Source organism: Symphodus melops (assembly GCF_947650265.1).
Source record: "Symphodus melops genome assembly, chromosome: 6".
NCBI lineage: Eukaryota > Metazoa > Chordata > Actinopteri > Labriformes > Labridae > Symphodus > Symphodus melops.
The window spans coordinates 10,276,849-10,301,585 of NC_136696.1; the positions used below are offsets into that span (position 1 = coordinate 10,276,849).

Below are 24,737 nucleotides of genomic sequence, written 5' to 3' on the forward strand. Positions count from 1 at the left end.
GCGCTTGGGCACTTAAGCAGAAGCTCAAAAGTCACTCAAGTGGGAAATGACCCCAAAGCAGAGAGACAAGGTCAGACTCTTGCTCAGCTTGTGGCAAGTGCTGATCTATGGACAATTGCAAAAACAGTTCAGAGCTCAGTAAAATATTTTAGCTGGACAAAGAACAACTTGATGTGTACTTGGTCCATCTCTCTTTTATTGATTTGCTTGATCGTGACGTCACAAATTGTGTTCAACTTTAAAGGTCAGTACCTACACTTCACTGTCTGCCATACACTTCAACATAACTCAAAAAGTTCAAGGTAACCTGCTTGAGCTCCTGTATTGAGGATACTGCTCGTGGGGAAACAGCATTCAATTCTTTTTGCAGAAAAGAATTAGGTGCCCAACTTACCGACTTGACATCAGAATCATCATCAAATGGGTGGAAAAATATGTTTTGCTAATGTAACATACTTTTTATTCATGCACTTGTAGAGATACTATGAACATCCAATTTAAGCACAAGACCTTCAAATTCCCCTTCATCCAAATCAGTTTGTATTAAAAACACACTTTTTTCACCATTCTCGTTTCTTATCAGCTTTCTCCATAGAGTCTGTTAGTATAGCTCCAGATTTGATTCTGAAAGTGAGGTCCCGCCCATTGATCTGTAATAGGTCTGGAGCTTCAGTGGTCGAAAATATGAGGAAACAGAGTTGTAATTTTACCCCTGCTAGCTAAAACAACATCCAATGATGCAAAATGACAATTATTATAAATTGATGTACTATACCTTTAACCATTGCACCCTGCTTTGTGCCAAAATGATGTGCCATTTCCCTAGGGGAGTTGGATGCCCTTACTTACCTTTGCCATGTCCTTGAGATCATGCTCTATGGATTGCTTAGGAAGAGACCATTGTTTTTAAGAGACTGTGGCTAAAGATATAGGTCTCAGAATAAAGGAGTTCAAAAGGCATCCTCGCCAACCTCAGATTAGTGTTGGAGACAAAGCAAAGCATTGATTAGTGAGTGAAATTACCTGCTTATTGTGTCTCAAGATAATATTCGTTATGAAATGGCGCTACACAAATAAAAATTAATTTAACTTAATTGGCCTTTCTTAGGTTTATTCATGTCTCCTACCAACAGGACAGGGCGGTCTCAGACTTAGACATGGTGGGGCGATAACTCATCTCCCCCACCCAATCATCCCATTTTCATCTCAAAGTTCAAAAATAACTAAAAAGATTGTATTATGTCCTTGTTGATTTGACCAATCATAACTTTGCCACATTTAATTAATACAAGTTTGAGTGGTGTTCAGGCCTTGTTGGGGAAGAAGGTCGGCAAGAACATTCCATATCCACTGAGCCAACAGCTGCACTGGTCCACTGAGCCATGTGCAATACAATGTTTTGATTGGACACCAGTACTTCTTTTTTCACTGTCATTAAACACCGACTGGAGATTAGGTGGACAAGTCGCCAAGATGTGGCCACGTGCCTAATGGAGATACAGGATGTTATTATCAGTATCCTTTCAGAGGTAGTGGAGGACAATGTAGCAGCTGTGGATATCTGTACAGAGGCATCAGGGCTTATGATGATGCTCAAGAAGCATGCTTTCTTAAAACTAGGAGTGCTTGGTGCCTTGAAACCTGCAAATGCCATGCTCATTCCGTTGATCTGTGCCGGGGAAGTAGTTGGTACAACTTTGCAAGCTCTGAAGAAAATGAGAGATATTACACCTGATTACCCAAAAGTTAGTCCACACCAAAGACTCTATGACTCTTAGGCAGTCTCTGAAGACGGAAATTGATATTTTGGACAGAGCCTTTGATGAGATGGAAACCAGCTTCATCAGAAATCTTGATCTCATGAAAGCATTGCATTTCCTTCTTCATCAGTCTCACTCTTTTGGATGTTGCCATGTTGAATCCAATGTAGAATGTAAGCGGGTACAGTATGCACTGACTTTGTTATGATCTGTGTGTTTGTTGTCAGTTTCCCTGTCTGTCTGCTCCTCCTGTGTTCTCCCTTCCCTCCTTGATTAGATTGGTTGCAGGTGTGCGCTCAGGTGTGGCTCATCTCATCAGCTCCTGTATTTAAGCCGGCTCTCTCCATGCAGCCGGCTCCAGATTATTGTCTTCACCTCGTGGTATCGTACCTCAAAATCAGGCTGAAAACTGTAACAGATTTTCTAATAAAATATTTGTCACATGTTGGAAAAGTTAAGCTCTTTTGCTGTGGACCTCTGAAACATTAAATGTCAAAACTGAGAAGGGCTTAAGCCTTTCCTGATCTCCATCACCTCTGTGTAGTTTATTATAATATGCAGTATGTGAGAGCTATTTCTGCACTTCATCTTGCATCATTTTGCCAATTATTTCACACGAGAGAATAGAAATTTGGTGATACAAACTCATGAGATAGCCATAACAACTGGGCTTGGACAACAGACTAAGTGTCATGATATAATGTTATTTGGTTTATGTACAGTATTCCTTGCTTTTGTTGAAATGTGATTTTAATTTAATTGGGTTTGGGTTTAATTGTGATTTCCAGTTTTATTTTTTTCTATTCCCAGTGTGAATTAACTGTTAGTATTACTGGTATTACGTTTTTAGAGTTTCCTGTTTTATTATGTGGTTAAGGTCCCTGTGTATCATGTTACTTTTTAACTTTTTCTGTTTCCCTCCCTTTCTGATTGCATCACCAGTGTGTCTTCTGTCACACCTGGTCTTGAATACCCCTTGTCTAATTAGCCTCTGGATGCCTTCCCGTCTGTGTCAGTTCATTACGTCTCACCCTACTTCCTGAGTTCCTGACTTTTGCTTGCACCTGATTGGCCATTGGAGCGGCTCTGCTCGCCTGGTTGGCCTCCCGGCCACTCCCAAGACATTATTGGTTTATGTATTTTTAGATTGTATGGTTCTAGATTTGGATAATGGTACATGTTAGAGCTTACAGTCCTAAAAATACTAATAGAGTGTAACAAGTCTTGAAGTCTGGCTAGTGACTAGTCAACATTACTTAATGCCCCCAAAATCAAAGCAGCCTAGATTTTGGCCTGGGACAAGGTTACTAACATTAGCATTACAAAAGTAAGCTCAGCTGTCATAACATTTTCATTCTTAACATAACATTGATTTCACAGCAACATCATTTTGGTGTGTCAGTCTGTGAATTCACTGTGTTTCAATGCTGAACAACATGAAACAAAATTTTGCTTTGTCTTTCTGAGGTTGATTTGCTGTTTGTTTGGTGCCTTTTTGAGGTAATGTTATATGATCAGGGGCCTATACTATGAAACAAGTTCAACATATCTTTCAGAAACGGATATGTGAATTCAGTGACTACATACATGTTTTAAACAGTTTATTCATATCCTGCATCAATGCTGGTATTATGTTTCAAATGGATGATACACAAACACATTTTGGACTATATTTTAATAAAGGGTATTTTATAATCAGTCAACCACAAATAGAAGTCAACACCAGCATTCCACCCAGAGGCAAAGTGGTGCTGGTGCGAGTGTTTCTTTGTGTGTGAATCAGCATGCCTTGACTCTTCTCCCCACTCCATCCCAGCCCTGCTGTGACCATGGAAACAGCTCAGACATTTCCCAACCCCTGTGAGACAGAGAAGGGGAGAGCCAGTCAGCCTGTAAGACTCAAGTGATTAGTCTTATCAGTAGCCAGTAATGCTACACACCTTTTCCCTCTCGGCCTGACCCTTTCATCCATGCCTCAATCTGTGGCTATTTTAAAGTTTATAACCCACCTTTACTCTGCTTTCACATTTCAGCTAACATGTGGTGGCTTTTTTTCTTTCCTGGCATCAGTTTTTCATGGCACCAAAGAAAATAAAATAAACCAATGCACATGCCTCCTCTCAGCTAAATGTTGACTTGAAATAGGAAAAACGTGCAAAATGTATTTATCATTAAGCATACAAAAACATTGGAGTAAAAATTAACATTCATAACTATTACAAAATCTTGTTCAAAAATGACTTAATTTGCAGCTTTGGTAATTTCTTAGGACTACAGTATGGCTTGTGGCAGCACACATACATTATGTTTATCAAAATTTGCCCCCATTCATTGTATGTTGCAGTCAATTTTGCAACAATCCAACTTGCTGCACAAAGCATCCTGGGATACCTAGCCTTGCTAACAGAGCTAGCAGTGCCAGATTTTAATAACATTGTACTCTTGTTATGTAAAATCATCCACATAAAGAAAATGGTGATTGTTTGATAAATAAACTTTTACAACGCTTGTTTGTTTGTTTATTTACAAAGCACACATCAGCTAAATTAAGCTGCTGTTTGTACAAATGTGAAATTGCAAAACCCAGTGCTTATCAATAATGGTAAATTCACCTCAAGGTCCATGAAGAATACATGAGTATGTTACACTTCTTGTTGTGCACCATAGTCAGCAATGTCACTGAAAATTTACATCAAGGCCCAAGAAAACAATACTACTATTTAAACTTTTTTCACAATTAGCAACATCACTGAAAATGATATTCCAACATCACTACCTTTCAAGCATCTTAGACACACTGAAAATAAGTACACTCACTCTTTTTTACATCACAGTTAAGCGTTTAAGTGTATGTTCAGATGATTACAATTTTCTGTAATGTCTGTCAGGACAGCACAATTAAGCAGTCACTCAGCATCAGACAACAGTATAATGTCCTTTTCTCTTGACTCCATGAAATCATGGATTTTGTTCAGCAAGGAACAAAAATTGTTATGATCTGTTCTGTATAGTGCCCTGCCACTTGTGTGTTGTCTGTTTTTCCCTGTCTGTCTTGCTCCTCCTGTTTCTCACCCCATGTGTGTCTTCTGTGTGCAATCAGCGGGGGTGTGGCAGCCAGCTGATCTTCATCAACTCATCAACCTCCTGTGCTTATATACCTGGACTCTTCAACCACTCTCTGCCGGATTATTGTAACTACTTCAGTGGTAGCGTACTCAAACCTTGGCTCCAGAACTTCTTTGTGAAAATATTGTTATTGTTAAATATGTTTTATATGTTCCTCATTACTAATTATTTTTCTCATGTTTCTTCCCTGCGTCATCAGTGTGTGACAACTGATCTCACCTGCTGCCTGCCTGCCTGCCTGCTGCTCTGCGACTCCACACTCCCTTCATGTATGTTTTTTTCCTGTGGACTTCAAGATACTCACTGTAATCTCAGTTCACCTCCCTGGTTAATCACTTTGGAACATTAAAGAACACTGTTTATCTTGAAATCTGTCTGAGTCGTGCGCCTGTCCAAATATTAATCACCTCTGTGCATCATAACAAAAAGTAATGCAGTATCTTACCTCTGCTCAGCCTCTTGACCTCGTGTGGAGGAAGAGATCATACTCAGCAGACAGTTCCTGAAGGAGCAGTTTGAAGCTCCTGTTTTGTTTGGCCTTTGCTCGAAAGAGTTGATAATCTTCATGACATGGTCAAATCACATGACTTGAGCGCATATGTAAGGCGTTTTTTTTCCACTGTAGTTTTTCCACAATGTTGTAGGTATTGACTCCTCTGCTTGTGGTTATTAGAGGAAGCAAAGTAAACAAAGCTCCTCTGGTGGAGGAATCATCAAAAACCATCTGGACAAACACAGCCAGCTGGGCGGTATTAGCCGTAGCTCCTGACTCGTCACACTGAATTGAAAACCATTTCAAGTCCCGTTCCAGCTGCCCCACTGTGTATGCAGACAGCGCAGACATTCACTTTGCCAATGTGTTAGTACCAAACTGTATATCAGAGATAGCAGACATGATTTCAGTCTCACTGTTGTGGTCCTTGAATAATGTGTCTGTCATGGCAGTCATCACCTACTTCACCATCCCACCATCAGTGAATGGCTTCTTATGCTTTGTTAAGATGCGCGCCACTTTAAATGATGCCTCCTTTGCTGAGATGGCCTTTCTTTGTCAGTTTGGTGAATAAAGATTGCTGTTTTTTAAGTGCTGCTTTGAACTGGTTTAACTTTTCAGTCTGTACTGCCTGAAAATCCAGTGCAAAGTTCTTCGAATATTTTTTCTGATTGTCAGTCATGAGAACATTGGGTCAAAGAATTTTAACCTTCAATGCAATTGACTCACCTGGGGCAACTACTTCCACATCCCTCCTTCTAAATACACTTGAGAAGATCACAGGCATGGAAAAACGGTCATATTAAAACCATACAGCAATCTCACAGCACACTGTACTGTATTAATCTCCAATCATAAAAGTGCCATTCTTTGGCACACACAACTTTATTAATCTCCAATTAATCTTCTGATTGAAGCAGCCTATCAAAAGATGAATGGCAGAGCATGAAGTGCCTGTTACAGAACTGAGGGTAAAATCCTCTGTGATACTGAGCACTCTTCAATGTAAATCCCAAATCACATTATGCAAATCTTCTGCTCCTCGATGGAGCCACTGAAACACATGTGATTGAGATCTCCTTCTTACCCTTGATAAGAGTTCAGTCGCTGTAAGGTCTGTGTCTCATGCAAAATGAAACGGAAACAACATATGCTTAAGGTAGTAGAGGAAGCACCCAAAGCCCAAAAATGATAATGTCTATGTTTGAAGGGTTTTTTTAATTTCCTCTTAATTTTCACTTTTTGATTTTGTTTGATCTAAATGACTCATGGTAAAAAATCTTTTTAAAAAAAGACAGTCGAAAAACCCAGCCAGCAGCCACAAAATGCGTTGTCATGGCTGCTCAAGAATCTTGTGGTGTAAATGTTCCCAATCAAAATATGTCAGAATGGAAATCTAAGTAACACATTACTTGGAAAATAACCCCAACAGAGAATGAGTTTCCGGTTCAAATGTGGATTCATGTTTTTGTTTTGTTTTGGAAGTTGCTAGGCTCTGTCGAAAATAGAAAGCAATTCATTCATTTATATTTTACTGTTCATCAATTTCAAATAGAGTCTGACAAATGGATGGATGGGCCAATACACCAATATGGCCCAATCACAGATTTGTTGGGCCAGTTGAGCAAATTGTGGTCTCCCTTTGAATTGGTTTGGCAATTTGTATTGTACACGTATTCTTTAATACATTTTTTTCAAGAAGCGTTTGCATAAACATATTGACTCAAAATCAGTGCACAATCTACCTGGAAAAGGTGTATTTTCATTCTAGCTCAATAACACCATTCGATGATTCGATTATTTGAAGTCAATGTGTAACCGTTCACATGTGCTGTTCAAGTCACAGTTCAGGTCTTACCTTGGTTTTGGGGTCAAGGTTTTGTTGCAACAGGAAAAAAGGAATAAACTAAGTATGTGATGCATATTTCCAGGTTTCTCTCATTTATTATGAACTGACAGTAGTGTAAATTACAGTTTGTATTATATTGCATTATTTGTAATTACGTGTAATAGTAATGACCCGTCGTTTTTTGTGAAAAAAAAATAAAAGAAGAAAACAAAATGATGCAAAATAAAAAAGAAGAAATTAATAACTGATTATTATCTTTTTTTTTTTTTAAAGGTTTATTTTTTGGCCTTTTTGCCTTTATTGATAGGACAGTTGATAGAGTCGGAAACAGGGAGAGAGTGGGGAGAGACATGCGGGAAGGTGGCCACAGGCCGGACGCGAACCCGGGCCGCCCGCGCGAGGAGCAAAGCCTCGCAACATGGTGCGCGCGCTGCCGCTGCGCTATCGGCGCCACCAATAACTGATTATTATCTGATTTAAAAATATATAGAATGTAAAATTCAAGATAGAATGCTATGAGAAGACAATGTTTTATATTTATGATTTATGAAGTGTGCAGTCACAGTAAGTGACTTGAGGGTTCAGAAGTGATTTGTGCTCAATCACGGCTTGTGTACACCAGTAAACCACAGAGTGGTTTATGTGAACAATGGACTTTGTAATGAGGCTTCAGGTCTTGTTGTAAACACTTGAAGCCAGGTCATATGCTACATAATCTAGAGGCTTTTTAAAAACAGTGTGGATACTATTGTTGTAGGATTGTTGTACACCTATTTTCTTTAGCCTATCTCAGTGATTGGCACTTCTGGGTGATGCCATCTGATATTAATTTAAATACTCTATTTGTTCAGCAGCACTGTGAACTCCAAGTTTCCCCACACAACTGATTTAAAGAAGCAGCCAGTTCTTCTTGTTCAGCTGAGTCAACTGACGACCTTATGTATTACTCTCCTTGTGTGTTTTGTTTGTATCTGCCTTATCTTCTTCACTTGATGTTTAAGGGTGGTTAGCTGGATTAGGGTGTGATTACAGCCATGTGTTATTACTTTTCCTATCCACTCAGGAGTATTTGTTGTATGATTCCATGTACTGAACCATGAAATCCGAACTGTGACTGTTCTTTACAAATACAAATATGCATTGGCGTAGATTTGTGTATGGACCGTATGGACGTGTCCATACCATTCTCAAACAATGGCTAAAATGTCCACACCAATATTGAAGTTTACAGGAAAAAGGCACCTTATGCGACAAACAAAGGGTTACATTATTTCCCACTTCGTCAACGTCTCCCAAATACGTCTCAGAGAAAGCTCTGTTTTTTTATTGGTTTAGCTCACTGTAGGCTGTCCCTATACAAATTAATACATTTAGATACTTCAAATACTGTAAGCCTTGATTTCATCACTTAACGTGTGTGTATGTGTGTGTGTGTGTGTGTGTGTGTGTGTGTGTTTGGGGGGGGCTATGTCCCCATCAATGACAAAATCAAACCTACGCCCTTGCAAATATGGTTGTAGGCCTAATTTAAACTGTTTTCAACAAGATTTCAAAGTTCACTACAAAATGATATGTCAACCTTCAATGAAAGAAAACATTAAATTGTGTAAGAGCAAAAAAAGGTTCTAAGAGGTCATACTGTAGACACCATTTTTCTGTAAAGGTCGCAATTCGTGGCTTGGATGCTAATTGGCTGACAGCATGTTTGTGAACTCCCACAGATCAGAGAGGAAGTTAAAAGGACAGTTGGATGTCAAAATAATGCATGACAAGAAACGTGTCACATGTGACACGTAAAAGCCCAGGTACCAGCAAAGCTCAGTTTTTAAAGTAGTCTCTGGCCTTTTTAATTGGAATCTGTTATGTCAGGAGTGATATTCTTCGAAGGGCAAGAAGCTCTACTAACGGATGCGTCCACCAGGTTTCTGTTCCTAATATCAGACGGCACAGAAATATATAAATCTGTCAAAGTCATGTTAGAAAGTAATCATTGTCGAATTGAATATTAAAGGTGACCATTTGTTCCTTAAAACATTGCATCATCGGCTAAAGCCCCAAAGGGAGCACAGTAGCAATAACTATCCCTTTACAGCTTCCCTTCAGGTCGTTGCAGAGCACTGCAGAGGTGGGGGCCACATGAGTCACAAATCTGAGGACCTTAGACTTTATCTAATAACATTATACACTCAATCACACTTTGACTTTGTAAAAAATCCATGCCATTTTTCTAGATTTTGAATTGTTAATCTTTTGCCATTTATTTATTTAACTTAATCATTTCACTTACAAAAACAATCAATCAATTTATGTCACATGAAACAAGATTTTGTAATGAGTTTCCTGGCTCTTTAACAAGCCTCTAAACTGTTTGTGACGCTTTGTGGAAAGAAGTGTAAATGTAAATACTCAGATGATGTGATACTTCACCCATTTGCATGAAGCTGTGTATCATTAGAAAAATGGTAGTAGTGTTTAATGGTCGTGAATCCAACCCTCATTTTGCCCTGAGATGAGAAAAAATTGTTTTTCTTTGCTTGAAAGTTTTCTTCATGTGATGCAAAAAGCGTCATATTGCAACTTGGTCTTCCCAAGTTTCAGTCAGTGGTGGCAAATAATTTGCCTACTTTCAGCTCAGCAGAGCTTCAAGATGCACAGAAAACCGACCCGTAAATAGGAGAGGTATGGTTAGCTGTCAGTCCCAAGGCACCCACAAGTCAAATGCAAACAAAACATCCAGATATTACCCTTCTGAAGTGAGTATGGGAGAAACTGTTCATTAGGCAGGGTCAGTCATACTGAACAGTTAAACAGTCTGACTAATCATTGCAGTGTTAGAAAGGGGTTACATATAGAAAAGAATTCTTTGTGAAATACGTGATTCTTCAAACTAGTCGATGGAGTAGATGTACAGCTGACAAAGCACTTTGACCAAAGCAGCTTCCATACTCTCAATGAACTAGTAAGGGTGTTCATCTCTGGAAAGGTGGAGGATGTTGTCAGTTATTACCCAGAACTAAACCGACATTCATTGGAGGTTCTGCTGGCAATATTTAAACTACAGTAACCCTACAGCACAGTCAGTGAACAGCAGATACCCTAAGAGCTATGCTGCTAGAGGTCAGTGGTTTAGTCACACAAGTTGAAGTGTTGGTTTGACTTCAGCAGAAGCAGAAAGAAGCTTTAGTGCCTTATGAAGGCTTAAGATGTGTGTAGCAAAGATCCCTATTTTGTTCCCTTTCACTTCCTCTCTTTTCCTACTGCATCTCCTATTAATACACTTCCTGTAGTCTTCCTTTCTCCCCTCCCCTTGATTGGTTTTGGTTTGCACTCTTGTCACTAATTAGTTCAATTGAATTCACCTGTTCATTACATCTTTAAAACAGCTCTCCTTGTTCTCATGTCTGGATCTTCACATGGGGTGGCGGCAGCACTGGTAAGGGGTTTCTATTTTTTATATAGTCCAGTTATTTATCTTAGGTACTTTAATAAATCATTATTTAATTAGGGCCCGAAGCACTGACCAGTGCGAAGGACCCTATTGTATTCCTTACAATTATTTTTCTCCTTTTTCTTTTTTTTTTTTTGCCGCCATTTTTCACTGCCTGAACGTGAATGAATACTCACCAAAAGGTCATCAGGTCTGGTGAAAAATGTTATATTTTAGTAGTTTCATCAAAACTGTCCTGTGTGCATGATGTACATTTGATGCACATTAAGCATGTGAGATCGCACATTAGATCCTCTTACACCCTTTCTTTTATTTGACTAAAAGAAAAATGCCTCAAATTCCTTTTTCACAGGTTACCTATTTGAATAGGTATTTTTTATGATGAAAAAGCTCTGGACACCACACACTCCATGTTACACACCTCCAAGACAACATCAAGGTCGGGGAAATTACATGCACATCAGCAACCAGCAGCCAGCAGCAGCCAAACCAGTGCAGGCTGATGGAGACGAGATGAAAATCCCTGCATTGATGGATTTGGATTTCAGTAATTTCAAATGTTTTAGAGTTTGCGATCACATAAAAGAGCAACCCACTGAGCCAATCACAACTGCTGATGCACTTAAAGGAAACTCCAGCCAAGTGATGACAAAGAGGCCAAACTCAAGCCAGGCATGATTTTTGTTTCTGAGCTTGAGCATGAGCAGTTCAAAGCCGTAGAGGAGGAGAAAACTGCAAAGCTCCTGAAGAATAATGAAGATTTAGCTTCAGAGGTGAAGCAGCTAACAGAAATACTCAAAAAGAACACAGAGCAGCAGGATAAAGAAAAGCTGAACAGGAACATGAAGATCAAGGACCTGGAGCTTCAACTAACGGAGAAGAAGGCTATGGAGCTGCAATGGAAGAAAGAGAGGTCCAACCTCCTCCAGTCCCTCAGCACTCTGCAGCAAACCATTCAGGAGAGAGACAAAACTCTGGACGTGGGATGACAAAGCTTGTCCAACTGGAGGAGAAGATCAAAGAGCTGACCAGTGTACCAAAGAAGAAATCCCTGTGGAAAAGATTCATCCAGTTGTTCAAGTAACCTGGAGACATCTTTTTCTCTTTCTTCCGGTCCTCCCAGTTTACCCTTCATCTTCCTGCTCCAACATTCCTCGACATTGTCCACTTCTCCTAACTCCTTCTCCTATGTCTATCCATGTAAGGGCTTTTCTCCTGGTCCCCACGCAAATATTCACATCAGGTTAATTGGCACTCACAATAATAAAACATTTTGATATGATTGATAAGATATCACTTCGTGACTCAGTGGCACCCCCTTGAAATTTCCAAAAGCGTCTCCCCATAGAGGTTTTTTTTGTCCTACATGCACAAATTTTTTTTAATGCACATTAAGCATGTCAGGAGCTACATTAAATCCTCTTGCGCCCATAATCATAACCAAACAGGAATTCCGCCATATTTATTTGACTAAAAGAAAAATGCCTCAAATTCCTTTTTCACAGGTTACCTATTTGAACGAACTCCTACAAAAGCGTTTATCCGATCATCGTAAACTCAGTGTCAGTGTGTTCTAGACATGTTTAAGCTCTCCCGTTGTGCTCTGCACGTTATTTCGTTAAAGGGCGTGGCCATGGCATACCATCAAACTTTGTTCTCGGCGCACCCCTTTTTTACCTTTCCAAAAGACCTCCCCATAGAGGTTTTCTTCTCTGACGTGCATGACAATTTTTTTGTATGTTAACCATGTCAGGACCTACAAAAAATCCTCTTACACCAACAGTCAAATCCCAACAGGAAGTCCACCATATTTTTTTGAATGGCTCAAATTCGCGTTTCACAGGTTACCTATTTGAACGAACTCTTACACCCATATTCAAAACCAAACGGGAAGTCTGCCCTATTTTTTTTGAATGGCTCAGATTCGCGTTTCACAGGTTAGCTATCTGAACGAACTCCGACCAAATCCGACCTCCGACCTATTGACACAAAGTCAGTGTCTGTGTGTTCTTGACATCGTGAACATCTCCCGTTGTGCTATATAAAAGGGCGTGGCCACGGCGTATCGTCGAACTTTGACTTTTACAGAAATAAAAATGTAAGGCCTGCTGCTTGGCCATGTGTCACAGTTGCACTCTCGTGGTCGCAACACACCCCGACATGCACGGGGTGCTTCGGGCCCTTCATCACCGCTTGTGGTTTTAATTCAGAAAGTACATTTAATTTGACTTGTTTCTAGCTATTACAGTATTTCATTTGTCTTTTACCACTGTTCCAACATCTCATTGTGTTTCTGTTATCCTTGACCAATTATTTGACTGAATAAACCTGTTCACATTACTGAAGTCTCTGTGTTAGATATATGCTTTCTGACCGATGCCCATGGTGACAGCCTACAAACCTGAGAACTTTTCAAAACTCCGCTCTTCCATCCCTCAACAGCGTTTGAACAATGTGGTCGTCTGCCACATACATCAAGAGAAACTTGATCAGGTTGATTTGAGGCAGATTTGCAAGTTTTTTGTGTCCGCGAATGATAAATGAGGACACATTTTTCAGAGCCCTTGTTGTGATGTCAGCTGTAGAACAGGAAATACTTTTGTCCCAATTTGTGAAAGGACACAAATAAAAAGGAAAAATCAGTAATGTTGTGGGAGGGAGGGCCATAGGAGGAGCAAGTATAACACAGGTTAAAGACATAAGAAACACTTTTGTTTGCTTTTATTTTGTAATTTGGTAATGCACAAAAATACAGACTGCGCTGGCTAAGGAAACACTTTGAATGAGGGAGACAAGTAACTAATCTAAAAACATGTTAGAATGCACCAGAATGCATCTATTTCATTCAAATTTTCTGGGGGAGGGCCACCCCAGACCCCCACCCAAAACATGTCCGTCCTGACAAGGGTCAACCTAGTTAAGGTCATGTTGTGTTTAATTCATTTTTCCTGATCATACTTGAACGTCTCTGTTTGAGATCCTTCTCTTGTTCCTCCAGTGTGTCTAGCCCAGCCCTGATTATCTGCACCTGTCTCATTGCTCCCTCATTGTTTGTGAATTTAATCCCAGTGTGTCCTTTCTCATCTTGCCTTGTTGTAGCGGGGTTTTTTTGTTTTTTTCATGACCTTGTGTATGACTGCTGCCTGCCTCTTCGACCCTGCCTTTTGCTTGTTGAGCTTCTTTGCTCATTTGGATTAGTTGCTTCTCTGTACTTGTGTATAATCTGATTGTATTAAAGGACTGTCTTTTGAACAAACAAGAGTCTGGGCTTGTGTCTCCCACCACTTTTTTTGAAATGCTGCTGAAGCCCCTGAAGTACCATCTACATTTCTAAACAGGACATGATAAAGAATGTGCTGTTACAACATAAACCTATGACAACTGACGTGGTTAAAGTAAGTGGTAGCAGAGGAAGTAGCAAGGAGTTATTACCATCCTAAATATTCCAGAAATATTTGATACTTAACTGAAGTTAATGACAAGAATAACAGTTTTTCTTTGCAATTCAGATATAGTTCCATGTAATTATCTCCTTATTTTCAGTGTTACTACACTATCATACAATGTGATTTGACAAGTTCTACCATTTAGAAATTATGCAGGGGTCTGAAATTTAAAAAAAATTGGTGCAGATCCACTGTGCAAGACAACATTTCCCAAAAAAATAAATAAATTAGGAAACCACATACGTACACGTACAATTTTTTAAAATTATTTGTATTTTGTTGCTACAATCAGCAGGAATTCTGGCTATCTTATAGAAAATGAGTTTTGAGTTGCAAAGCATGTTTTACTACTCAGCCTAAAGAAAAAAGCCATTACGACAAATCTTCTTCAGGGCCTCACAACAGCCAGGACAGAGATAACAAGGAAGCCCCTTTCAGCGACATCATCAACACGAAATAGGGAATCATGACCTTTATATTCCCAGCAGATCACAAACACAGCCATGGATGAGTCAGGGGTCAAATGTGACCATATGTATCACACAGCATTTACTCTATAGATAAAAAGCAGACAGCAAGGAAATGGGGCACAGAAAAGGTTAAGGGGAGAGGGCAATGTGAGACTGACCTGTTTTCTGGAGGAGAGCGCACTCTTTGGCCGGCCTGGGCGACCTCCCTTTCCTGCTTGAGAGGCTTCCCGGCAACTCCGCCGCAGTGTGGTGGCACTGGTGTCAGGGTGGTTGGGCAGAGGGCTGCAGGGACACGATTGACAGATTAGAGTGACTCCACAGAGAAACAGGCTCTGTCTGCTGGGTACTTTTGGTTTGTCAATTAACTCTTCATTCCTTTCCAAAAGCCTTCAGTTAATATTGTGGAAACAGCTGCCATACTACAGAGAGATGTTTTCTTTTCTAAATTCTGAAATACATCTCTCTACAGTTGAACAATTGACACTTAAAATCATAGACTGTAAAAAAAGATGGAGGTTCCCCAAAAAGGAAACTAGCAATTTGTTACTTGATGTGGAAAAATTATATATTATATTCCCTGTTTTATTGGGGGGGGGGGTTTGAGCTGCTGTAACACCCAAATTTCCCCCATTGGGGAATCAATAAAGATTATCCTTATGTAATGAATACATGGCACAGGCAGAGGTTGCTTTATGTCATCATATCATCTACAAAAGACCTATCCAAGAAGCCACTTCTTGCCAGCTTATTAGAATATTTAAGTCCTGTAAGTATAAACCTTACTTGAGGTAGAGGATCCGTGCGATGAGGCCATACAGCACGATTGCGAGAAGTAGCGGGATGACGTAAAAAATGGCAAAGTCGATGAGGTAGATTGGCAGGTAAAGCTCACGCTTCACTTTGTAGCCACACTGCACAAGTCCATCCTGGCTGACCTGAATGACACAGTTAGCACAGAGAGATTGTGTTCACACATGCTCGCAGGCGAACACAGGACATTCTTTCACTTCTGAATGAGTGCCACTACTGCGCAAAAAAACTGCAGAATCCTCAAACCCTTCCTTATTGCCAACATTTTTTAAATATTTCCCCGTTTATGTCTAGTACTTTGACGTCACTAGTAATAAAAAGATTGAACGTTTAGTTTAGTTTTCTCCTCTGTAGCCATCAGCGAATTAATAGGTCAAAAACTGTAATGCAGTTGATAATAGTCTAACCTGAATGTCCACCAGGAAAAACCACAGCATGCAGTAGATGCAGGTGAAGATCCAAACCCCAGCAATGATCCGCTTGGCCCTAGAAACTGTACACACTGTCTGAGCCTTCATTGGATGGCAGATAGCTATGTACCTGCATGCAAAAAGGAAATGAATTTTTTAACAACATTGTTTGACCACACATAGTAATCAATAAACTGACAGAAACACTATTTGACACATTGCTGCAGTGACTGAGAGCCTTCTCTTGCTAAGCTGAATCAGGGCATCAAATTCATTGTAGCTGGGTAATACTGTTTTGGAGGACATTAATTTATTCATCCCAGCAGTAAGTAGAATAATTGAAAATATTTTCAGTCAGTTCTTAATATTATTATCCTAGTTGTACAAGGGATTTATTTGTAATCTCCATTTCCCTGGTTGAGGAGCCCATTTCTGGTTGCACAGAGAGAAGAAAGACAGACGTGTGAAGAATTACCTCAACAACTAAAATGTGCTCCTTTACATTGTTTCATAGTTTAATTAAGTTTTTTTTTTTTTTCTCGCTTTGTGCATACGAAGGGGAAACTATTCGACACACTACAGTATTGTTATAAAAGCAGATTGCATGCACACGTATCAATGCTGCTGCACATTTAATGTTCCATGAAACAGGGAAACAAACTGCAAATTGCAATGAGGTTATGCACCCATTGCAATTTCTACAATCCGTTGAACATGTGTTGTGTTGCAGCATTTGCCTAAATTGCTGATTTGGTAGCGGTCAGTGTCCTTAGGTCATAAATGGGGATGTAAATGTCAGATAATGTCGATGTCTAGAACCTAACTTTTATACAGATGCTTCTAGTTGTCTCAATTTGTGCACAAACAAGCATTCATTATAGCTTCAACTTATTGGCTATGGTCCCTTCAAAAAATGGGATGAATTGATATCACTGACCCCAGACATTATTAATCCAAGGTTAACGGTGCATCTTCTGGAACGTCATGCTTATTTACTCCAGAACAGAAGGAAAAAAAATACAGAGCAAGACCAGATGTCCAATCCACTGAACGTCTTTATATGATCTGTTTTGTTTTGGGGGTTTTTTGCCGTGGGGGGGAGAGAGAGCTCATTATCACTATTTTCTGCTCACCAGAATGTTCCTTTCCATTCTCTCATTAGCAGGGGGTCTTTTTTAAACGTAATGAAGCTCATTATCAGTCTTTTCACTCTCTCATGAACATAACCTATGATTCATTGATATGTAAACTGTAATGATGACACCTCTGTGGATTTCTCCACATATCTTGGATATGTTCTAAACATTTCACACTTACTCTGCAACTTCCTTATAATGTCAGGAGAGAATATGTGAAAGGAGCTTATAAGGATACTTTGGGACAGGTTAACAGGGCTGTAACATCCAATTGAAGAATATACCTTGAAACAGATTAGGCTCTAAACAAACTATCTTTAAATTCTCACATCCCAAGCCGACTATCAAACCTACTGCGTTACTTCTTTCAGAATATGTTCCATTCTCCTGCTTTTTTCTCCTGTTCTGTCGGCCATCTTCAACCTCTCTACTGGATGCCCTCAGACTTTACCCTCTTCTCCAGCAAGACACCTTTTCCAAGTCCTACTCAGCGTAGCAATTAGCTGAAACTCACCTGCTCCTCTGTGACCTCACTCATCAGCTTCACCCCACAAAAACAATACCACTGACTTTGCTTAGTAGCCAGTTCCTCCTCTTTGTTACGCTTAGTACATTTGGTTTTGGAGCTGCCTGTGTCTCTACTTTTTTGTGATTCAGATCAGTGTGCATACTCCCTCTCCCCTGTTTACTGTTAGTGTTTTACCTGCATGCCAACCTGGCAAATCCAGCTTTTTAGATTTTTTTTGGATGGTCCGCTTTTGGGTCCTTTGCTAGTGCCTATTTCCACCTTTGAAAATATAATTACATTATTTGTATCCCTCAGAATATACTGTCTTATAGATCTGTGATATTTGTTTCACATAAATCCTGTGTTCTTAGGGTTAGTTTACAGCATGCTGATTATATTATATTTAGTATCAGTGATCAACGATAGATAAACATGGAGCCATCACATATCCCGTGTCTACCATTGTATCATCCCAGACCAATTTTGTCAGTATTAAGTAAAGGCATTCAAATACAGACCAATAACTGCTTTGCATAGGAACAGCTAAAGATCATTGTTTGTTCATCCTCACCTCTCCACAGTAAACGCAGTGATGGAGCAGGAGGAAACATTGATGCCAAGGTACTGAAGATAGGTGATCCCCAGGCAGCCGGCGTGGCCAAACACCCAAGTCCCCGTCAGACTGTCCGCCACATTTGGCAGTCCCGCCGCCACCAGCACAGTCAGGTCCGCTATAGCAAGGCTAACCAAATAACAGTTGGTGGGTGTCCTCATGTGGCGTGTTGTAAGCACCACAAGGACCACCATGATGTTTCCCACAATGCCGACGCCACACACGAGCAAGACCAGGAACACTGACACCGTCTTGTATTCCAGCGATTCAGAGACGGAGCTGCTGGGACTCAGAGAAATGTTTGTTGGGGTGTCCATTCTGGAGCTTGTGTTTTCAGTCATGTCTGCTAATAAATGGCCTAATTTATATGAATAAATATTCTTATTATTAAAAGATTATTTTCACTTAAATAGAGTATGAATTTAGATTCATGCCATGTTTTTCCTTCTTCATTTTGAGCACCAACTCCCACTTAAGGCCAGGTTTGTCTGAGTGATCACTACAGAGGGTGAAATGGTTATTAATTTAGCTCACTACGAGTTCTTTCCTTTTGTGATTCAAATTCACTAACTTCATTCTATCTCATGTCGAAAAGCAATAAAGAAAAGCATGTTGAGTATAGTCACCGCAGGACATCCAGCCACCACCTTTGAGTCACCTAGAAAAAGAAAATGATTTCAATTAATTGGATAAACTATGGTTTAATGAACAAAAAACCTTTGGGTTGGCTTTGGACTTTCATATACTGAAGTCAAGGATGTTGACACGTGCATTTTTTTTTCTCTTAGTTCCACAGGTCTCTGCAGGCTGGTGCTTTAAAATTGCACACAATTGACGCTGCTGGAGTAAATTGGGGCTGCAAGTGGAGAAATTATGTAAATAAGTGATCATCACTAAGTAAATTAACAAGAAGTACTTTTGAAAATGAGACATCATGAACGCATTTGAACTTTTCTTGTGAGGGGGATTCAAAAGGGAAGCTTGTTTTGCATGTGAATGTTTCATGAAAGCCTTAACTGTATCAAGGGGCCTAGATACCAGTAAGAGAAGCGTTATAGCTTCCCCTCAAACCCTCAAAGTCAACAGCACACAGAATCAATGTGAGTCAGATTCAAGCTCAGTGCCTCCCGTTGTTGATGTGGTCCTTTTTAATAAAATAACCAATCAAGAAAGCTTATTTTGCAAGAAACTCATAAAACCAAATAACGTTCTCCTCTTGGTCTGCTGGCCCCAGATTGAGAGTCAGAGCCGAAACAGTGCCTGAGGAACCCATATAAGATGTGATGTGGATAGACATTGATGATCAAAATCTAAATGAGTAATACATTCTGGCCCATTTAAGCATGCAGTACTTTAAACAACTACTAATACTGCACTCAAGGCATAAAAAACTATTGATGAGTGCATTAAGTTCATGTTCATAATATTAAGAGAAAACACAAGAATTGAATTATGGATTATTTCCTCTCATAATGCACTAATGATGCCTCCTAGTGTATTTTTGCCAAAGTTACAGCCAAAATCTTCAAATGATGAACAGAGAGGGGATTTTCTGATGAAAGCAATTTGTTAACCTTTAACTGCTTGCAAATATTCTGAGGTTATAAAAGGGCCATATTCAACATTTTCATTTTCTAAAGAATCCTGAAGGTTTTTTTGTCTCAGGTTTTCCATTCTGTTGGAACCTGATTAACCAGCGAGCAGGTCTGTGTAGCTCTGCAAAATGTCTATTGCTCTTTTCTCTCATCATTCCTCCTGAGGGCTGCCTCTAATAAATTGAGGTGGATGTGAAATGAAAGGTGACTTAATTCCATTTTATGCTACCAGTCAGGCTGCATCCACTTTCCTTTCCTTTTCACATCTATCCTTCTATCCAGCAGAGCTGATTTTCTGCAAATTTCTGACTATCAATCAAGTTTAACTGAGTGAGTGAGGTTTTTGTTTTGTTTAGGGGCCTCCTGTTCAACTGCTGATAACATACGAGAGACAGTCACTGTTTGAATCAAGGAGACCCCAGGTGACTTGCATAAATATTGTGATCAATTTTGCAGAATCTTTTCACAGTTTTTTACTTCATCTATGCATGTGGTGTGATGTTGAAGCAACAGCATGAGAAACTTTACACTTTAAAAAACAAGTCTTAAAATAACATGTCATTTTACTTGGAATTACAGGGACTGCTTTGGTTGGTTTAAATCCTATCGATCTCAGTTTGTGCATTTTAATGATAAGTCCTTTATGCACACAAACGTTTGCCAATGAGTTGCCATAAGGATAAGTGCTTGGACCAATTCTCTTTACATTATATATATATATATATATATATATATATATATATATATATATATATATATATATATATATGCTTCCTATGGGTAATATTATGAGGAAACATTTCTTACATTTTCATTTTTATTCAGATGATACTCAGATGTATGTTTCAATGAAGCCTGATGACACCAATCAGTTATGTAAACTAGAAGCTTGCCTTAAGAACATCAGGACATGGATGACCAGAAGCGTTTTGCTGCTTAACTCAGACAAGACTGAAGTTATCATGGTTGGACCAGGAACCTCAGAGAGGTTTTTCTGGAGATATAACTGCGTTTATTGGCATCAGTGTAGTACTACTGTTAGGAATTTAGGAGTTTTATTTGATAAGGATATGTCCTTTAACTCTCATAAAGAAAAATTAATAATAATATTTTTTTAAAAATCAAGGACAGCCTGTTTTCACCTTTGAAATATCTCTAAGATCAAGCAGATCATGTACTGACTATAAGGACCACATTACTACCGTATTTGCTTTTCATCACTGGCTCCCTATAAAATCTAGACTGGAATTTAAAATCTTTCTTCTCACTTACAAAGTTCTAAATGGTCAGGCACCAAGCTATCTTTTAAATCTAAGAAAATAATGCAGGCCTGCTCGTGGTACCTACAGTTTCTTAATGTACTATGGGAGGTAGAGCCTTCAGCTATCAGGCACCGCTCCTTTGGAATCGTCTACCAGTCAGGGTCCGGGAGGCAGACACACTATGTACTTTCAAGAATAGACTTAAAACCTTTCTTTTTGATAAATGTTATAGTTAGGGCTGGCGCAGGTATTGAACTGGCATCTTAAACTCTTATTGATCTCTCTCTGCGAGCTCCTGAACTCTCTTTGATTCCTCAGGAATGTTGGTGAGGATGGCCAAGCAACCAATCCCCCTCATCATGTCCTTCTTCCTACATCTTATCCCATCTATCCCATTTCCAAATCCAGCGCAGTTTGGCCGATGGTTGTTCTGTCATGAGCCTGGATTTGCTGAAGAGTTTTGTCTGTCAAAGGGGAGGTTTTTTATGGCACGCTATGACTGATTAAGCTGGGTCAATGTAATATAGCAATAAGTAAGGTCTTTTACCTGCTTTTTGTAACATAACAATGAGCGTGTTCTTTTTATCTGCTCTTTTGTAATATTAATAGACAAAGACTAAAGTCCTTTACCTGCTTTTAAGCGTCTTGATCATATAATACTTGAAATTGTAATGAATTGCCGCTATACAAATAAAGATTGATTGACGGATTTATTAATTGTTTGCAAGGTTATTGCTGGGACATGAATTGTTACTAAAAAGAGAGTTTCCTATAATTACAAACAGACTGTTGATTAAAACTGGTAAAGCATTGACTAAAGCATCCATCCATCATTCTATAATCTCTAATGCTTTTTCCCGTTCGGGTCTCAGGGGGGCTGGAGCCAATCCCAGCTGTCATTGGACGAGAGACGCGTTACACCCTGGATTGTATGTCAGTCAGTAACAGAGCTGACAATAGAGACAACCAGCCACACTCACAGTCACACCAACGGCAATTTAGAGAAACCAATTGACCTGACGAGCATGTTTTTGGACTATGCACAAGGAGAACATGCAAACTCTGCATAGTGAGGCCCTGTCCGACAGGAAATCAAACTCTTTGCTGTGAGGCAACTGCCCTAACTGCACCATTAAGCTGCCTGACTAAAGCATGCTTATGTCAAAAATTAGTATCTGTCTGACACTCAAGGCTTTGGGGGATACTCGCTGAGCAACCTCTGATTTTTTTCAATAACTGAATTAAATTCTTCCATTGAAATTAACAATCAACAGCAACCTTGTTATTACCAAGAAAGCATACAATGAGCAGGAAATATCAAGCTGAGATATTGTCTCTTGGCTGCAGCTTAATACACACATTAGAGTGGTTATGCTGTATTAGATGTGCTTATGAACTTAGGTGTGTGTGTGTGTGTGTGTGTGTGTGTGTGTGTGTGTGTGTGTGTGTGTGTGTGTGTGTGTGTGTGTGTGTGTGTGTGTGTGTGTGTGTGTGTGTGTGTGTGTGCACGTGAGAGAGATACAACGCTAGAGAACAATTAAGGCAGAAAAACTGCAATGGGTGAGATCAGAAGGGTGTCATTACAGAAAGTGCTCTTAGTCCATAAAAGACAATACTTTCAGCACGGTCACTGTAAGACTTGGTCAACAATTTACATTACCATTAATTAATCAGTAATGCAGCTATCAGCTATCTGTTTTAGACAAGAGACAACTTATTTGTTGACATAATGAGTTCACAGCAAAGCTTGTGCAATTAAGAAAAGGTGTTCTTTTGTTGCATCATCAAAATTCAATGTTGAGCAGCTTTCAGAGTGCTAATCAGAAGATATTTCTTTTCAAATCAGTATCATATCAGCTTCTATTATCCACATGGGAGGCTTTATTTCCTACAGACAGATTTGGTTTAGAGCTGAGGATGGAACTCAATAAAGACTTTACTTATACAGCGACTTAATGTGTATAACGTAACATTGACTGACCACTTGTCATATACATCAGATTACCAAACATCTATCTCAGCATCTTGTCAAACATGGCTTATTTTGGAAAAGCCTTTTTCATCTACTTCAAAATTTAAACAGTGGTTGACTTAATGACATGCAAGTTTCCTCTCAAGCTGAAGCTCTTGATGTTAAAATCATCCGTATTTAGTGAATCAATTCAAATCTTAATTGAGCCCTTCAGCTTCTTATAAGTACACTATTTCTTTTTCCTGCCTTAGGAAAATCCCACTATGGTTCTTCCTCTCTAGACACAGAAATCGAGCATGGGAATTGATCTTTGAGAGGTAAAACTGAGGTCATCAAAAACACAGGGAGAGTGGTGGAAGTTAAAGGGATACTTCACCCATTTACATGAAGCTGTGTATCATTAGAAACATGGTAGTAGTGTTTTGTGTTTAGTGTTCGTCTCAGGGCAAAATGAGGGTTGGATTCATGACCATTCAACACTACTACCATGTTTCTAATGATACAAAGCTTCATGCAAATGGCTGAACGATCCCTTTAAAGAAACAGGCGCTAAGCTGCACAGTGGCCAACAAGTCCAGTGGTCATTAAACAGCAGTGCAGCATCAGTGACTTATAGGTGACAGCTAAAAACAATAGCTGTTAATATGCACATTTTCTCTATGTTGCAACAGAGATAAATTACCCGTAAAGATTTGATTTATAATCACGTTCTCCGAAGATAAAGGAGCTGGATGAAAACCCTATCAAGAATGATATTGTTCCCTTTGAGATATAATCATGTCAAGGAAAAAGCATTCTTAAAATCACAAAAGAAGACAGATGACCACAAAAGCAACACACATTCAAAATGTAAAAAATAAAATAATGAAGGGAAAATGGAACATATCAAGATGCCAAAATGTGCACATAATGCAATGTATGTACAAAACAATGATGATAAAGAATTATTAGCCTATAATTATTGTTATAAATTGCATTTGTAAGTCACATTTCATTTAAAGAAACTTTGTTCAAATTGCTTTAGCCCACATAAAGGCGATCATGATTTTAAATGTAATAGAACACTGCAATACATTTTACAGCAAAGTACAGAAGAAAAGGTCTGATACAAATAAAATAACACATAAAAACAAAGCTAAGATACAAGTCAAACGTCTACATCGACATGTATGTCGACATGTTATAGGGTATTTGAAATGCTTTTTTCTTTGAGAACAAAGATCTGGTACTTTCAAACAAAAAACCATCTAATTAGATATGTATATTCCTTACTCTCTTTACTCATCGATTTGTTGTATTTCATTAAAACGTTAAATGGATGGATGTTATAACTCAGAATCAGCTAATTCGGTCAATCAGAGCAAGAAAGAGACGCGCTTATTTAATACAAGATCAACTTCTCATTATTATTATTCTTTTTATTTTTTATAGAAAAATAATAAGAATTTACCTTTTATTGTGGTTGAGTTTCTTCCAATATCTCCTTAAAGTCGTTCTTCTCTGAACAAATACAAATATCTTTAATTTTCCTCCGTATAGCCTACGTTCCGTGTCAGCAGCTGGTCTGATGCGTGCTGCTTTCTTCAAGCTGCTCAGCTCAGCGCTGTGCCACTATACTCTCACAGCGCGAGCAGGGACACACACACGCACGCACACACACACACACGCGCGCGCACACACACTCACTGGATTCCGTCACACTTACACACGTAGGCTACGATTGAGTACGATCACCTGTGCCTTCAAAATAAGGGCACAATACCTTTTCAGAATGAGACAAAATAGTCAGGTTTTATCATTAACCCGACTTATGATTTGTTCAACGATATCGACGCAAAA

General features: G+C 39.2%; 1 protein-coding gene across 1 annotated transcript in view; it reads right to left on the minus strand.

Annotated features, from left to right (window-relative positions):
* The window catches only part of trhr2 (thyrotropin releasing hormone receptor 2), a 34,790-nt gene extending 10,286 nt beyond the window's left edge, over window positions 1-24,504 (minus strand). The window contains exons 1-5 of the mRNA XM_079345633.1: window positions 24,349-24,504; window positions 18,028-18,727; window positions 15,810-15,942; window positions 15,376-15,527; window positions 14,751-14,874 (exon numbers count right to left, since the gene is read on the minus strand). Coding sequence (XP_079201759.1) covers window positions 14,751-14,874; window positions 15,376-15,527; window positions 15,810-15,942; window positions 18,028-18,410 — 792 coding nt within the window. The 5' untranslated portion in view covers window positions 18,411-18,727; window positions 24,349-24,504. The remainder of the gene's footprint in view (window positions 1-14,750; window positions 14,875-15,375; window positions 15,528-15,809; window positions 15,943-18,027; window positions 18,728-24,348) is intronic.
* Between the last annotated feature and the right edge of the window lie 233 nt (window positions 24,505-24,737).